At 38.4% G+C, this 18,487-nt stretch overlaps 1 protein-coding gene across 2 annotated transcripts in view; it reads left to right on the top strand.

Annotated features, from left to right (window-relative positions):
• Positions 1-1,741: 1,741 nt before the first annotated feature.
• Positions 1,742-18,487, top strand: part of SLC12A6 (solute carrier family 12 member 6) — a 98,660-nt gene continuing 81,914 nt past the window's right edge. The window contains exons 1-2 of one of the 2 annotated variants that reach the window (XM_037056145.1): positions 1,742-2,944; positions 3,050-3,330. In XM_037056145.1, the coding sequence (XP_036912040.1) occupies positions 3,060-3,330 (271 nt within the window). In that variant the 5' untranslated portion in view covers positions 1,742-2,944; positions 3,050-3,059. Of the gene's footprint in view, positions 3,331-18,487 lie in introns of both variants that reach the window. The other variant, XM_037056147.1, reaches the window with a different exon arrangement.

Genomic DNA, 18,487 nt, shown 5'->3' with positions numbered 1-18,487 from the left:
TCAGCAGAAAAATTCAGCATAGTTGTTGACTGCTGAGGAAAGAAAATTCTAAACGGGTTATAGTTAACAAAAGACATGATTTTTAGATTAATTACTTTAACTTACAGAAATAGAGAAATAGCTTTTTCCTCTTGAGCATTTTTATTTCTTAGCCCATTCACTTATGGGGTTCTTAGCAATGGATCTGACAGATTTAAAGAGTTTTCCTGATCTGATAAGGGGATAATGATTGAAGAAATATTAAAAATTTTGCAAATGGCTAGAAAAGAGATCTATGAAGTTTCTTAAGCACCAAAGTCAGTTAATGAAATCTTCCAATTAAAAAAAAAGTTGGCTGTAATCCTATCTTTATAATTTACTGCCCCCCTCCCAAAAGGATTAACTTTGGTCCATTCTATGTTCTGTATAGACTGAATTGAAAAGACTTCCACCTGGAAATACTCTGAAGTAGAAGAGAAAGGCAAACTGGTCTGAATATGCTAAGGATTTTTTCCTTAAGATATCCCCTAGCTATTAACATTAGAGATATGCTCTGAAACAAAAGAGTCTTAAAAGGTTTAGTATATTATATTAGTGTGTGTGTATATATATAGGAAGTGTGTATATGTGTGTGTGTGGTATGTATATATGTATGTGTGTATATATAGGAAGTTATAGGAAATTTCTGTCAAACGAAGCATTGATGAACCAAAATATACTGAACACCTATTGGTGCATTAAGTAAACATTCTACAAAAAATATTTTGGTGGCAATAGTAGGGGAAATACTGGGAATGGAGTCCAGAGAAAGTATCTTCAGGTTTAAATTAAAGGCATTTTTGTTAATGGAATGTTCAGTCTGACTAGAAAGTGAAGATAGCATTTTTTCCAGCTTTATTAGCTATGGTTGACAAACTACGTATTTAATAGATAAATATGTAGTTTTTGAAGCAATGTACTTTCTGAAGGACATAGCATTTTATTTGAAGCACAGAAAAAGGGAAAATGTAACAGTGCATAAATTTGAGGGTACAATGCAGTGATTTTCCACCCTTCTCATCTCATGGTACATATAAACTAATTACTAAAATTTTGTGGCACACCCAAAAATATATATTTTGCCAAATGACAAAAAAATAGAATTTTGATTCATTCACACTGGATGGCTATTGTGTTGGCTTTGTCATTTTTTTAAAATTTGACAGTCTAAGGGAAAAGAGGTCAGGGCCCCTGACTGAATAGGTACCGCGTGCTTTTTAAAGATTATTGCGGCACACCAGTGTGGCTCTTGCAGCACAGCATTTGAAAATCGCTGGTAAAATGCTTTAGAATAGATCTCTGCATAAATACTTCATGGAGAGTCGAACCTAGATACATGGTAGTGGGAGGGTTGTGTTTTTTGTTTTGTTTTTTAATCCTGAGTTTTCAGAGACTTTTTATTAAAGAGAGAGTTTTGAGATTCTAAAGGCAAAAGGCAGTGCCTGTTTCCCGAGGTGCCTCCATAGTGGGTAGACACAAGAAAGCAGGGCCAAGAAAGGAAAGGATTATTTTGTCTGGCGCACTACCAGTGCGGTAGCTTCAGGTCCAAACACCAAACTACAAATCCCGCCCTGCTCCGGCCCTCCTACATTTGGCCCCGCCCCTTGCCCTCCAGCTCCACTGCGACTTTAGCCAGCGCATGCGTTCAAGCATCTCCGTCTAGTCTGCGGGCTCTAGTGTGCGGGCGTCAGAAGCTGGGCGGGGCTCCGGGCACCAGCGGGACAGTTCCATCCTCCAATCCCTCTCCGACTTCCCCTGGACCGTTAACCTCGAATGAGGAATAAACCTGGAGGGAAGGAAGGAGCTGCAGCGGCTCCTACACAGACCACCGCACCGGGGACCGGGAGCGGCGAGGTCACGGAACTGCTACTTTGGTGCCTCACTGGGGAGGGGGTGCCCTCCGCAAGGGCCGAGCCCTCCTGGACACACTGCGGCTCCGAAACAGTTACCGGCTTGTAAACAACAGCTGCGCGCGCACCGCGTATCAGCTGGCGTCGGGATCCCGCGCCTGCGAACTCCTCCTCCTCTCATTGCTGCCCCCTCCTGCATAGCTAGGGTCTACTTGGGAGGCCGTCACCTCTTCTGCTAAGACTCCAAGGGAAACCGGGGAGTCGCTGACCTACGCCAGGGACCTGGTAGGGGAGAAAGCGCCCCTCGGCGAAGGGGTGGCCCGTCCTGTCATACGCAAGAGAAACCCAATGAGCGGACCTGAGCTCGATGGACTAGCAACGACCTGCTACGACCCTTAGCTGCAGTTAGGTGTCTCCATCTGCTCGCGACTCTTCCCAGTTCCCCGGGACCTTTCTGCGAGAAGAGCAGGCGGGCCACCCACCCCACAGACCTCTGGAGGCAGAAATCGTTCTGCCTCAGCATCCTCCTCTGCTCTCATCCTTCTCATCCTCCTCTGCCCTAGAGGGGGATATTTTTCCCCGTTATGCTTGCGCACCTCTCCCACCAGACCCAAGTGGATTATCGGCCTCAGAAACCTCGGGTAGCTCTACACACACCTCCTCCCAGCCAGACCTGTGGGGTATTCACCTGATATACAACAGGTGGCCGGTATACACTGTTTTGCAACCTCTCTGCTATATTTGCATGATAAGGGTGGGCCTGTGCACACTTTGTTCAACTAGAACCGTGGGACATTTACCAGCTAAAGGACTAATTACCTTGGCCGAAACCTGAGGGTCGAGGGGAGACCTTCCTGCTTCTCTAAGACCATGGCACTGAACCGGCACATCTGGACCAGGAGACATAGATAGATAGCTATTCATTCTGAAGGAACAAAGTTACATGAGATTGGCACCGCTTTGTCTTTTTTAAAAAAATATTTTTCAGCTACTGGTAGTGCACTTTCTAGGACAGTCTGCTTGAATTCTGAGTATAAAGATTCTTATTTGGGGCTCTTTGTGTAGTATAAATCAAGGTAATTGATTTTTTTTTTAAGTTTTCTATTTTTGCGATCAAAAGCAGCAAGCGTAGGAGGAAGGATTTTGCTGTTTTTTCCTTTTTTTTCTTTGCCCTTATAAAGGAAAAGAAAAATGCATCCTCCAGAAACCACCACCAAGATGGCTTCAGTTCGGTTCATGGTGACACCAACCAAGATCGATGATATTCCAGGTTTGTCAGACACCAGCCCAGACCTCAGCTCTCGATCTAGTTCCCGAGTAAGATTTAGCTCCCGGGAAAGTGTGCCTGAAACGAGCCGTAGTGAGCCCATGAGTGAAATGTCTGGAGCCACCACTTCACTGGCAACTGTGGCATTGGATCCAGCCAGTGACCGGACTTCTAACCCCCAGGATGTTACTGAGGGTAAGTAGAAACACAGATAACAGGGTTATTTCAGTACTGGTTTGTTTACCAAGGATGACTGTCTTTTGGGAAATTGATTTTTTTCTCTTATACAGAAATCAGGAACCAGGGTACATCCTTTTGAGATGCCTAGGAATCATTTGAAATAATGGTTAGCATAGTGGCTCCCTGCAGTAGTAATTTAGCATGTGGAAAGGTGTATGGTAAGAAGGAAAGATTATATTTTGACTTAAGCTAGCTTTGGGGGCTTAAACTTTTAGAGTCTGCTTTTAAGGCCACTTACAAGGAGTATTGATCATATATTAGATATTATTGGCTTTTCTACAAAGACTTCAGATATTGTTATCATAATTCTTTTTATTTTTTTATCTCCTGATTTTAGAGAGAGAGAGAAACATAGTTTATTGTTCCACATACTTATGCATTCATCGATTGGTTTTTGTACCCTGACCTGGGGATCGAATCCATGACCTTAGAGTATTGGGATGATGCTCTAACCAACTGAGCTACCTGGCCAGGGCTTTAAAAAATTATATTTTACAGAGATATTGGTTCAGGTATTTATATTTTACAGAGATATTGGTTCAGCCTCACTCCAGGTGAGGCTGGATAGATTACATCCGGTGTGCTATTCTTTCCAATAGAGAAATTCTAAAGACACTTTTAGGGCCTGATTCCTGATAATTTTTTCACTTTGAACTTTAATTAGAATGTATTGAGTATTGAGCCTTTGTCTTTAAGAAGCAGCTAATACACAAGCCACTTCTGACTTAGATTGACCACTGCAGACTTTTAGCTTCCTGAACCAATTTTTGTTTGGCTAGCTTGGAAGTTTTCATTGGATTTAGAGGGAAGAGAGAGATGAATGGAGAGATCAGAACATACTTAGGACTAAATTTTGAGAACTGCTCTACTGCTTTACATATTTAGTTTTATATTTTTATATATTTTGTTCTATATTCTAATGTAGATATGTCTGATAATGGAAATTTCTTTTAGGAATCTTAGACTCTAAAAATTATATTCTACCCAAATTTGAAAACAATAGCTTCAACCACTGACTTGTGAAAGCGAGGCTGACTTGCCATTTTCTGGTGTCAGGAAATACTGTTCCTCCTAACCTAGAGGGTGCAGGAAGCCAGAATGATTTTAGTTCCTTTTTCTGTTTGTATTTTTAAATGTCTGGAGACAAGGTAGATTTGGTAAAGTTTATAGTTCTAGAATTCACTTACCCTTAACAAATCATTTATTCAATGGAGGTATTACAGGTTGGTTCCTGAACTTAACTATTTTCAAATTGACTAACTTTACACTATGTACCACAATGTTAAATTACATTATAAAATAAAAAATAATGCCTTCCCCCCAAATTAGCACTAAATTATAGTTTTAGTTATTTATTGTACTGTATTTAGGTTATAAAAAAAATACCAAGTGAAGACTCTAAGTTTGATAATTTTTTTAATTGCTGTAGTTGTCATTAGGTAATTTATAGTTAAGTGTTGTTAAATTTATGGCCTATATGTTATGGAATTATATTTGGATTTTGTTCTGAAAAGTGGGCTTGTTTCTGTAATTTATTAGCTTTGCAGAACAGAATTCTTGTCCAGGCTACTATCTTACCTTTAAGCATTCTTTACAGTCCAGAATGATATCGATTTATACTATAAGGATAAAATTGGGGGCATATCTAGGTGAAATCTATGTTGCTTAGGTGGGTACAGAAGTTAAGACTTGGCTCTGTATTTAATACAGTCGTTAATGTTTAAATACTCTCTGGTACCCAATGAAAGGGAAATTAACTATCCAGCCATTGGACCACACTTTCGCCCATATTCTTGGGAAACTGATTTCCTACTTTGAGGATGACCTGCTTTTTCTCTTTCTTAATTAAAAAAAAATTCTTAGAACTATCATCTCACCATATATTGTTGCCACCATTAGGGGAAACTGGTTATAAATATCATTATTTCACCTTTGGTTTCATAATGCCCTTGTTAGATGGAGATCTTCAAAGGATGCTGTTGTCAAGAAAAGGAAGGACATATGTAATCTACATTTGTCTCTGGGCTGGAGTTAGTATATAAAAACTACTACTTCCTTTTCTACAGTTGACTATCTTTAGGCCCATAGTATGTTTCAGAATTGTGTTGGCTATTTTAATATTTAGAATTCTGTGATATTTTTCTTTTTAAATATTTTATTTATTTCTTTCTAAAAAGAGGGGAAGGGAAGGGGAGAGGGAGAGAAACATCAATGTGTGGTTGCCTCTCATGCATCTCCTACTGGGGACGTGGCCCACATCCCAGGCATGTGCCCTGACTGGGAATTGAACCAGCGACCATTCGGTTGGCAGTCCAGTGCTCAACTCACTGAGCCACACCAGCCAGGGTGAGTTCTGTGATTTTGGCTCTTTCTACTTATCCCTCTGTGGTTCTGATATTAGTATGATTCCCAATCCTTTCGCCATAATGACCATGCCTCCCATGTTTCTTCCTGTAGAGAAGTTTACCACCTTAAGTTTCTTTTCTTATATACCTTTTACTCACATTACATTGCACAAGGCAGGTGTCACAAAGAGAGTGGGTTTTTTTTTAATTTAATTTTTTTTTGGAGATGGGGAAAAGAGGGAGAAAGAAAGAAAAACATCAGTCAGTTGCCTCTTGCATGTCCCAACTGGGTGTATGGCCCACATCCCAGGATATGCCCTTACTGGAAATTGAACCAGCAACCTTTCAGTCCACAGGCCAGCACTCAATCCACTGAGCCCCATCTGCTGAAGCATACTGGTTTAAATACTTATTTCTGTGTTTTAATATTTTCTACTGTTGGTCTTTTGAAAGTAGATAATTACCTTTCTGCTATCAAAGTATAAATATTGGGTTGGCCAAAAAGTCCATTATGGTTTTTCTGTAAAATAAAAGACACATTTTTCATTTTCACCAATAACTTTGTTGATTTGGAGAGTTTGAGTATGTTGGCTATCTCCCACTATTGTCCGCTAGTGGGCAGAGCCAGGGGTGCTGCTAAACATCATCCGGTGCATAAGACAGCCTCACAGCAACGAATTATTTGGCCAAAATGTCGACAGTACCAAGAAACTTTGCAAACCACTTTTGACATATTTGATTAGTCACAGCACCTTCTCCATACACTACACAAATCTTTTTTTGCATTTCAGTTGCTTTTTTACCTTTCTGGAAATAATAAAGCATAATATGTCAGAAATGCTGTGTATTTTCTTCTACCTCCAATATTAAAATGGCTGCAGAAAAATTCACCAATTTTGATGTTTTTTTAAATGCACACTGATATGACAGCTGTGACAAAATTGTTTCAAATGAAGTTAAAGACAACTAAGCAGTACTAGAGCAATCATACAAAAAAAAATAATGGACTCTTTGGCCAACCCAATATTTATACTTTGATAGCAGAAAGATAATTATCTACTTTCAAAAGACCAACAGTAGAAAAACCCAATACTTGTTCTCCCTTCATTGTGTCAGGGTTCCATTAGAATTTATGGGACTGTCCAGTTTGTAAATAAAATCAGGACTCTTAGCACTGTATTTGCTTATGCATGAAGAATGTCTTAAAGGTACAGAAGGAACTGTTCAGAGTGGTTTACTCTGGAGAGTTCTGAAAATAGAATGGAAAGTAGGAATTTAAACAATTCAAAACGATATGTAAAACTTCTCGTATTGAGTGTATTCTCTCGTAAAAAAGTTTTAAGAGACACATAGCATGTTACAGAACCTCAGGTAATCAAGAATTGAATTCTGGTCACACCTCATTTTAATGAATGAGGAAACTAAGGCTTACAGAGATGTTAATTTTGTAGGTCACAGGGTGGCAAAGCCAAGACTGAAGTGCAGTCCTCCTGGCTTCTGTCCAGTGCTTTCTGTTTACTTAGTTTTGCCTCTGCGAGGATGAACATTATTACATTTGCCTCATAACCGTTTGGTTGTCTTAAATGGCTGTTAAAATAATAATACCAAAAAGGATCGGGGAACGTATTTTTATATGCCTTATATATTTCAACCTTTTACAATTTAGTAAAGGTTCCAATATGTGTGAGGCACTGTGGTAGGATGTTATAGTAAACATGCAGGTAAGATATAGTTTCAGCCTTTGGAGAGCTCAGCCATAGTGATCAAAGTGACAGAACACCGTTTCGTTGGAGCTTCACCAAACATCTACTGAGCACTTATGGGTCAGGCCCTGTTCTGGGTGTTAATGATGCAGTACTGATAAAAAGAATCTAATACCTGTTCTAAGGCAAGTTTTGATCTAGTAGAGAAAGAAAACCCATTTTCATGTAAATTATAATGCTGTATGGTAAATGCAACAATAGAAATATATAATAAAATACAAAAATAGAGGAATACAGCACATTTCAGAATATTACAATAGAAAAATACAGCAAAGAGCCCTGGCTGGTGTAGCTCAGTGGATTGAGCGTGGGCCTGTGAACCACAGGATCGCGGTTCGATTCCCAGTCAGGGCACATGCCTGGGTCGCAGGCCAGTTCCTGGCAGGGGACACACCAGAGGCAACCATACATTGATATTTCTCTCTCTTTCCTTCCTTTCCCCTCTAAAAATAAATAAATAAAAATTAAAAAAAAGAAAAATACAGCAAAGGAAAATGATGAACTGAGGTAAGATGGAGATGCTGACAGGCTAGAGGAACTGATGAGGTGACGTGGTTGTGAAAGATGGAGAAGGATGAAAGACTGGAGTCAGGCAGTTGAATGTCGGAGTTAATGGTGTCAGAGGAGGGCCAGTTCTGTGTTAACACGATATGCTGTGCAACCTTGAGAGTGGATTTCTGAAGTGGGGTGAAAGTAAAAGCCGATTATTCAAGGAGCTCTGTGTATACCAACTTTAAGACTCACCATTACCAAGTTTTTATGGAGCAATGAATGTTAGGTGTTAGAAATGCAGAAATAATTAAGGTAATCCCTCCTTCAAGGAGTCATCTTTTCTGAAACCTTTTCTGATTCAACCTCATCCCCAAATGGAATAGATTAGCTCTTTATTTCCCTACATCCCTTATACAGACTATTACTATACAGCACCTATTTCACTTCATTTTTGTTTTGTTTACACATTACCTTTCCCAGGCAGTATGGTTCTCTAGAGGACAGGGGTACAACATTGTTTCTGTATCTTCAGGACCCAGAATAATGGTGATGTCACATAACTTGTACTTAATAAGTGTGTATTGAGTTGAAGACCTATAGTAAAAATAAGATAAATATAAACAAAAATTAAAAACATACTGTGAGAAAGATAAAAGAAATGTACTACAAAAGCAGTGATACTTCATCTGTGAGGTATCAGTATACTTCAGCTGTGGCCGTATATTGGAATGATCTAGCAATATTTGAAAAAGAAATACCTCTGCCCCATTCCCAGGGATTCTGACTTAATTGCATCAGTAGTTTTTTAAAGCTCTTCAGCTTGTTCTCAAATGAAACCATAGTTAAAAACCACAGCTCAGAAGGAAAAGTGATTAATGCTACATGCATGCTAAAAACTTTCTTACTTGAGCTGGGCTTTGAAGGGTGAACAGAAATTCACCAAGTTAATAAAGCAGTAGGCTTTCCCTTAAATGTCAGTAGGTCTTGTAAAATGTTGATCTGTGCTTGAGATAATTACATTACACATGGATATTTAGCCTACTTGGTGACCAATTCTGTATTATTGATACCTCTCATCAGTTTCTCCTGCTAGGGCTTAATAAGAATGTTTGACTAAGAACCTTCAAAAGCCATTTTTTACATAAGAACATGTTTCAAAGTACCAAAGCACTTTTTAAAATACTTTTCAAAAGAAACTTACAGTTTTTACCTCAAACCAAAATAAGTGAATTACATCATATTGCCAATCGCAGATGATCACAACCCTTCTTTTAAATATATTTTAATATCATCTGGTTATTGAACACTTTCCTTCTCACACTGGCACTCTAATAGTGAGCCAGAACATTATATAATGGAGTAAGATGAATAGTTTTATAAAAATACATGGATTTGGTACCTTTGTGGCTTACCTGATCATCCTCTGATAGGTTTGTCTTTAAGGGTTTTCAGTATCAGTTGTCTGAAATATTTTGGTTATAAGCCACAGCTGTTTTAGCCTTTTCCTCATACTTCATAGCCAATGATTAAACTTTCTAATATACTATTTCGTACCATAAAAAACAATCAGCTGGACCCAGAATATGGGAAATTTTGTCAAATAACTAGATCCTTTAAGAACTAAAAGTCGTGGAGTGGAGGGAGAGTTGTGACAAGAGAGAGAAAGCTGTTACAGATAAAGAGTATCAACCAAATGCAACGTGTGAACTTTGGATCCTCATCTGAACAAAACAACTGAAGAAAGACTCTTTGAGATAACTAGGGAAATGTGACCATGTACTTGGTATTAAATGATATTAAGGAACTGTTGTGAGTTTTCTTGCATATGTACCGGAATATGACTTTGTGGTAATGTAAAGCCTTTTGTCTGTGGAGTTTCATATTGAAGTGTTGGCTGCAGTGAAAGTGGCCCCAGGTGCTAGGCCAGTGGAGTCAGACCAGACCTTGGTTCAGCGACTTCCATGCTTGAGTTCTGACTAAGAAAGACTTCAGAGGCAAGAGTCAAAATTATAAGAGAATGGCAAGAGTCAAAATTATAAGTCAAAACTTCACAGAGATAGATGAAGTGAGCTGTAGAAGAAATAGGCTCAGGAAACAAGTTACAGAGGCAAAAGAAGGGTACCTGAAGCTTAGGAGAGAGGGAGGTAATGGTAAAGCACTTGGGTGAGGGGAAGAAGGGGGGGAAGGAAAGGTGAGTGCAGGACAGGGATCAGGGCATGTGCTCCCTAAGGGCTTTTAAGGGTCGAGGTCTTAGCAGAGTTCCCTTGGGGAGAGTCTCAATAAAATATTCATCGGCTTTCCAGGTGTGTCCTTTCAGAACTCTGGTCTCCACTCACTGGTCAGCACAAGGGCTGGGGGTCATTAATCAATGCAGCTGTTCCTGAGGTTAGCTGTGGTGTGGCTTGTCTGGTTTTGCTGGTTTTCTGGGCCTGGAGCTCAAACACAATTGAAGCCCGGATATATTTGATGCAGGCCAGAACTTCACTGCCCTCACTATCCTGGGGGCTTAATGCTTAAGAGTGGTTGTGTGTGTAAGGGCTCACATGGGAGTTAAGTGGGGCCACTCTTGGGCTCCTTGATCCTTCTCTAATTAGCGGGGAGGGGGATCTGTAACATGATTAGCAACATGCCAGGAGGAGAAAGGTCAGGGAAGGGTCCAAACTGCATGACCAATGGTATGAAAAGTTAGGGGTTCTAAACCATATGATCAGCAGTGTGTCAGGGGAGGAAAGGTTACCTTGGGGGTGAGGTCCTTGTTTCAGTTTTAGCAGGTTGCTAGGCACCTGAGGCATTCCATCCTGGTGACCTTCTTTTGTATCTGGTGCATCATCTTCATCGTGTCTAACTGCCTACCACAGAAGTATTTACAGATGAAATGGAATGTCCTCCCCCCCCAAAAAAAAACTTGAGCAGAAATAAACAAAACAAGATTGACATTTATAATTTGTTAAATTGGATGCAAAGGTGTATGAGGATGCCTTTAACAGTTCTCTGTGCTATTGTGTATGTTGGAGAATATCTGTAATTTAAAAAGTTTTAATTAATATCTGTAATATTAAAAAAGTTAATATTACATCTGTAATATTAAAAGTTTCATCTGTAATAAAAAAGTTTCAAAAAGTTGAACTGCAATTAAGGTGCTTTAATAGAAAGGGCTTCCTTTTATAGAAGTGTGTCATAGAATGCTCTAGATAATTCAATTAAATATCAGTGATTAGTAAAGTGATTGCTTCACTACTTGTCTTTTATCCTTAGTGGTTTCTTCTGTGTTCTCACCAGTTCTTTCTACCAGGCACTTCATTCTTTTTCTCTCAGTGGTATGCTTCTTAATTCTAGATTCTTATAAGCTTTGTTTTGATATTACCTGTACTGGAATAGAAAAGAAGGAAGAAGAAGACATTCCTGGGGACCTGTGAACCTCATAAAGTCATGCTTCCCCATTTTAAGGCTGTTGAATAAAGGAAATGTTTCTAATGCTGACTTTTAAGGCAATTTGTGATGAGCTATGAGGGTGATATTATGCTGTAAACTTTCAGATAGTGAACTCTTGTTTTGTCCTCTGCCTGATAAATACTTGTGGACTAACAAGACCTTTGTGCAAATCCTAAAAAGGCGCCCCTTCCAAACTTCACTGGAGAAGGCCAAACTGAATCTCAGCCCACAGCCTACAGCCCCCTGCCCTTTTGTCCTGACACAGTCTGCACAGCTATACCTGGTGGGCTTGTTAACTCAGAATAATGCAAATTGTCTAGCCTTGGCCAAGTAGGTCACTCTGTTAGAGCATCATGCCATAAGCTGAGATTGCGGGTTCGATCTCCAGTCTGAGCACATACAAGTAACCAATGAATGCATAAGTAAGTGGAACAACAAACTAATGTCTTTCTCTCCCTCTCCCCCTTTCCCTTTCTCTCTCTAAAATCAATAAATCAAAAATTTAAAAATAAAAGGGAACCTTGACAGAAAAAGAATAATGCAAATTATGTTTGTTTTAAGTTCTTGGTGATATGTTTCTTAACAGTAGGTATGAAAGTTTGGAGAGCTGTATTGTAGGAGTTACGAAATTATATTTTTTGAATGTGTAAAACAATGTATTATTTTAATGAAGTGTTATAAGTAAATGGGAAACAAGATATTCCCATTAAAACTCTGTGATTAGTGCATTGTTGTATTTTGTAGAATCCCAGCAATTAAATATGAAGACATGAGCACAAAACAAACTTTTTGGCCAACCCAGTAAAATACACACACGGCACTTTACTTTAACTGCAGGAGCTTAATAGTTGAATAATAGGAAATATTACCATATTTGCTCACTTCTGAGGTATTCATTTGTCATATTTTAAACATTTCTGATATTCAGGTGCATTTTACTTTTGAAGAATTTTAAGCTACCATTAAATCATCACTGGAATTTAGAATTAACAAAATTTCAGAATGAAGTTCATATTTTGTATAAACCAATTTGAGAGGCTATGCAGAGCCTGAAATTTTTTTTTTTAAAGATTTTATTTATTTACCTCAGAGGGAAAGGGAAGGAGAGAGAGAGGGAGAGAAATATCAATGTATGGTTGCCTCTCGCACACCCCCCACCAGGAACCAGGAACTGGCCTGCAACCCAGGTATGTGCCCTGACTGGGAATCGAACTGCGATCGTGTGGTTCGCAGGCCCATGCTCAATCCACTGAGCTACACCAGCCAGGGCCAGAGCCTGAAATTTTGAAGTTAACTTTGGACATCTTAAATGAAAAAATGTAAGGGCTGAAGCTTTTACTTTTCCTTCTAAAATTGAGGTTTTTGTAGTTGAAAACTACAACAGAAATAGAAAACAAAAGCAGAAGAATTAAGTTATAAGAAAATGACAGATATGCTTAGGTGTTAATCCTAACTTTGGTTTTCTTTATTTTCTTTTTAAAATTGCTGTTGTTTTAGCCTAGAGCTGTGTTTCAATCTTTGGTTTTCTTGCTAAGTCAGTCAGTGGCAACTTCTGCTTTGCATCTTTCTTACTGCATTGCTAAGCCTTACTACATTTCTAATGGCCTTGAGAAATTCATGCAAAATACTGGATAGCATTCATCTGTTTACAGTTGAAACCATTTGGGTAGATAGCTTTAATTTTCGGCAAAGTGAAATGTAAATTTTTTCCATTTTAGCAGCTAAGTCTGCTTTTATTTTGGGGTAAAGCTATTCATTTCTCATGTTGCCAGTTTAAAAAAGAAAACACTAATAGTTAAAAATCCTTGTGTACACATGTACCTTTTCAATTTGAGAAGCTGTAAGAAATTAAATCCAACTGCAATTCAACTTTATATTATTTTGAGAGTATTACCATCCAGCTTTTAAAAATAAAAACAAAAAACTAGCCCTGGCTGGTGTGGCTCAGGGGATTGGCACACCTATGAACTGAAAGGTTGCCAGTTCACTTCCCAGTCAGGGCACATGCCTGGGTTGCAGGCCAGGTCCCCAGTTGGGGGCATGCAAGAGGCAACCAATCAAGGTATCTCTTGCACATTGATGTTTCTCTCCCTCTCCTTCTCCCTTCCTTTCCCTCTCTCTAAAAATAAATAAATAAAACCTTTAAAAAAATCTGTTTTAAAAAATCTAGAGGTAATACTTATTTTTATAGCTGGCTAATTTATATCGTAAAATGCATGTAAATTATGTTTTGTCGATTTATTTTTTCTAGTTTATCATTACAGTTTTTCCAGTTATTAAAATTTCCAAATAAAATTTTAATAATTAATGGGAAATACAAAGCATTCTTTATTAGATGAAGTTAATTCTTTCCTTTTTTGAAAAATCATCCATTTTGATAGTTTTCACTCTAAAAAAGTTATTTTCCTTTGAACTAATATGGGATTTCTTATCCAGAAGAAAACTGAAGCTGATATAGTTAAGTAAGCTGCCCACGATCATACAAGTAATACATTGAAGAATAGTGATTTGAATCTAGGTATGAGTGATTCTAATACCATTGTTCTTGTCATTGCACTTTCTCTACTATACTAGCAGCAGTTGGCTCTGTTGAAAAATTCATTCAGCTTCAGTTACATAGTACAGTAGAGGAAGCATAAAAGAAATGCGTTTTCTATCTTCTATGTACATTTTGGTAGTTACTTTGTCTGGCATTGGGGGCATGAAAGGAGATGGTGGCAAGAGGAAGTTATCAATATGACATGTTTTCCAGATAACTTAAGGTCCTGTGTTCCTAAAAGGAAATCTGCCCTAACAGTGTGAATTTTACTGGTTTTATTTATTTTTAAAGATTTTATTTATTTATTTTTAGAAAGAGGGGAAGAGAGGGAGAGAAACTTGGATGTGTGGTTGCCTCTTGCACAATCCAGGCACGTGCTCTGACTGGGAATTGAACTGGTGATCCTTCGTTTGGTTCACGTGTGGGCACTTAATCCACTTAGCCATACCAGCCAGGGCTAAAGTTAATGCTGAAGTTCATGAATATTCTTTTTTTTAAAGATTTTTTTCATTTATTTATCTCTAGAGGGGAAGGGAAGGAGATAGGAAGAGAACATCAATGTATGGTTGCCTCTCATGTGTCCCATGCTGGGAACTGGCCTGCAACCCAGGCATGTGCCCTGACTGGGAATCGAACTTTGATCCTCTGGTTCACAGTCCTGTACTCAATCCACTGAGCTACACCAGCCAGGGCTGAATATTCTTATTTGGATGAATATTCTTATTTGGACCCAAGTCTCAGTAGATCTATTTTTTCCAAAGATTTTATTTATATATTTGTAGAGAGAGGGGAAAGAAGGGAGGAAGAAAGGGAGAGAAACATCGATGTGTGGTTGCCTTTTGCATACCCCCAACCAGGGACCTGGTCAGCAACCCAGGTGTGTGCCCTGACCGGGAATCAGTGGTGACCTTTCTGTTTGCAGGAGGACACCCAACACCACTGAGCCACACCAGCCAGGGCAGTAGATCTATTTTAAAATGGAGTTTTCTTGCAAGGGAGGGAGGAAATAATAACTTACAAAGACATATTTTCTATGAGGTAAAAATTAACCAGGATATTTTGTTTTGAATTGTGTTTTTAATTTTCTTTTTTCAGAATTATGTTAAGCTTTGACAATATGTTGCTTAATATCAGTTTTATTTTTTATATACTGTGTATAGTGTTGACTAGAAGCCCATCTAGCAAGTATTTCATAATAAAAGAATGAAGTGCTCACGTCAGAAGTGAAATAGCTGTCAGGGCTACCTCTTGGGTTGGTGATTCTAGGGTTCTATCATACCTGGACTATAATGACATTAGACTAGTATAAGAGATGGGCAGCCTTATATAAGGAGTAACAATATAGTAAACAACAGGTAGCGGTGGAAACTGAGGGCTCTGAGGACTCAGCTGTTTTGGTAACACCTTCTTTATATTTGGGCCGATGTAGCTATCAAATTGAGGTGGCTATCCAGCCATCCTATATTCTTTCCTCCAGAAAAGAGGAGAGACACAACTTTAGGTCAAGGTGACGGTGTGCTGTGCTCTCAAGGTTCTTCTATGTTTATACTGTGTTGTATGTATAGTACTGGTTTTATATTGCCTTTTATTACATCTTTTTTAATTACATTCTAGATTTATTCACCTATTTCTTTAAGAAATTTATGTATTTTTTAAAAATTATTTTATTGTTGTTCAAGTACAGGTGTCTGCATTTATCCCCCACCACTCCCCACCCCCAGCCAGCCATCCCCACCTTCCTCCCCTATTTCCCCACCCCCTTGGTTTTATCTATGTGTCCTTAATAGTTGTTCCTGAAAACCTTTTTCCCCTTCCCTCTGATTATCCCCTCCCACCTCCCCTCTCGTTACTGTCAGATTGTCCTTAATTTCAATGTCTCGGGTTATATTTTGCTTGCTTGTTTGTTTTGTTGATTAGGTTCCACTTAACGGTGAAATCATATGGTATTTGTTTTTTATGGCTTGGCTTATTTCACTTAGCATAATGCTTTCCAGTTCCATCCATGCTGTTGCAAAGGGTAGGAGCTCTTTCTTCCTTTCTGCTGCGTAGTATTCCATTGTGTAAATGTACCATAGTTTTTTGATCCATAAATCGTGACACCATAAAAGTCCTAGAGGAAAACATTGGCAGGAAAATCTAAGGCATTCCACACAGCACCATCTTCACCGATATGTCTCCTAAAGCAAGGAATATAATGGAAAGAATAAACAAGTGGGACCTCATCAAATTAAAAAGCTTCTGCATGGCTAAAGAAAACAGCATTAAAATGCAAAGAGAACCAACCTTATGGGAAAACATATTTGCAGATGTTACCTCAGACAACGGCTTGATCTCCAAAATATATAAAGAACTTACATGATTCCACTCTAGGAAGACAAAAAAACCAATTAAAAAATGGGCAAAAGACTTGAACAGATACTTCTCCAAGGAGGACATACAGAGGGCCCAGAGACACATGAAAAGATGCTCAGCATCACTAGCCATCAGAGAGATGCAAATTAAAACACAATGAGATACCACTTCACACGGTGAAATGGCCATCATAAACAAATCAACAAACAAGTGTTGGAGAGGATGTGGAGAAAAGGGAACCCTAGTGCACTGTTGGTGGGACTGGAGACTGATGCAGCCACTGTGGAAAACAATATGGAATTTCCTCTGAAAACTAAAAATAGAACTGTCTTTTGACCTAGCAATTCCACTGCTGGGATTACATCCTAAGAACCCTGAAACACCAATCCAAAAGAACCTAGGTACCCCAATGTTCAGTTCATAGCAACACAATTTACAATAGCCAAGTGCTGGAAGCAACCTTTTATTGTATCCTTAATTGGATGACAAGACCACAGTTTTCTTGAGGGTAGGAAAGTGTCTTGTTCTTCTTTCCATTCCTCTTTCCTGGCACACAGTGGGCACTCACATACATATTGAATAGATGCATAATTTCTTCAGTCTCAGCAAAGCATGAGATTTTCCTGATGTTTGATTTGGAGAATTCTTTATCTTCATTCCTCTACAATATTATGAATTCACCAGAAAATAATATTTTTATCAACAGTATTATCTTTCAGTTGTTAGCCCCAAATACATTATACTATATTTATTACTGGTGCTACTTTATAAAAATACATTTTCATAGGCACTCTTACATAAATTTGAGATTTAGAAGTTTTACATTCTTGTTTTCCATGGCAGTTGGTCCTCACCAAAATTATTAATTTCATTTTCTCTATAATTATCTACATAGTAAGGTAAAATTTAGTATTTGTGACCATTTTCATATTTTAAACTAATATTTACTGTTGGAGTATCTGAAGGAGAAGAGGGTTTGCTGAATATGGTAAAAAAGGAAACGTATATACATCTTCTGCTTAAGAATGAGAGTCCGTCCTGGCTGATGTGGCTGAGTGGTCTGAGTACTGGCCTGCAAACCACAAGGTCACTGGTTCAGTTCCCAGGCAGGGCACAAACCTGGGTTGTGGGCCAGGTCCCTGGTTGGATATGTACAAGAGGCAACCACACATTGATGTTTCTCTTCCTCTCTTTCTCCCTCCCTTCCCCACTCTCTAAAAATAAATAAATAAAATCTTTTAAAAAAGAAAGAATGACAGTTTACTTCTCAGGCTCCAGCTATCGTTCTAAACTTAAATAGTGAACTGCTCACTCTCTTTCAGTAAAATATTTACAACATTGTCTAACACAGAGCTATTCGGAGTGTACTGTGCAGACGTTTATCCGTGAGCTATTTATTACCTGTCTGTAAGGCGATATAAGCTCAGAAACTGAGCATTTTTAAGGAACTTGTATGGCAGTTTGATAGAGCAATTTTATGTCTGTTGAACCTAATAATAAAAATTGAAACTTTTGTATATTTTATTTAATTTTCCAGTAATTCACTTTAATTTTTTTAATAAAAACTTTAGCCCACAATGAATTGGAAATTTAAAGAAAAATAGTCCTTTACAATAAATATTTGCAAAGCATTGTTCTAAAATAATGGTTCACAGCCTTTCGTGTTTGCCTAACCTGAATTATACCACATTCAAGGGGGTGTGGGGTAGTTTTCCCTTCCACTGGCCCTTTGAATCATGAGTATCTGAATGGGGGGGGGGGAGTGGGTTAGTCTTTCATGCAAGTCTGATAATTTTCTTAAGACTCTACTCTAGCACATACGATTTCTTTCCTCTCTTCTTATAACTCCGTATCTGAAGTTAGATAAAGAAATTCAGATCTTGTGCCTCAAACACATCTCAATAGGATGAATTATTACAGATTGATTGTCATAAAGATTTATAGAACAAAGAGTATTACGAGTTTGCAGCTGAGGATAAAACATGATTAACCTTTATAGCTAAAAGTTACTTATAAATTTGCCTTGATCAAGAGAATTAAAGTGTAATGTAGTTTCTACTTGTATTTAGTTGCTGACTAGTGGTTGCAACAATTCAGTAAGAATATCCACCCTGAGTATTTTGAAGTATAACTAGTAAGTTATTATTTTCATTAGAAGCAGCTGTTTGGAAGTAGATTTCACTTTCTTT

This window comes from Sturnira hondurensis, unplaced genomic scaffold, assembly GCF_014824575.4.
Source record: "Sturnira hondurensis isolate 20B ecotype Veracruz unplaced genomic scaffold, ASM1482457v3 Scaffold0008782, whole genome shotgun sequence".
Lineage (NCBI taxonomy): Eukaryota > Metazoa > Chordata > Mammalia > Chiroptera > Phyllostomidae > Sturnira > Sturnira hondurensis.
This window is presented reverse-complemented; position numbering and strand designations above follow the sequence as displayed.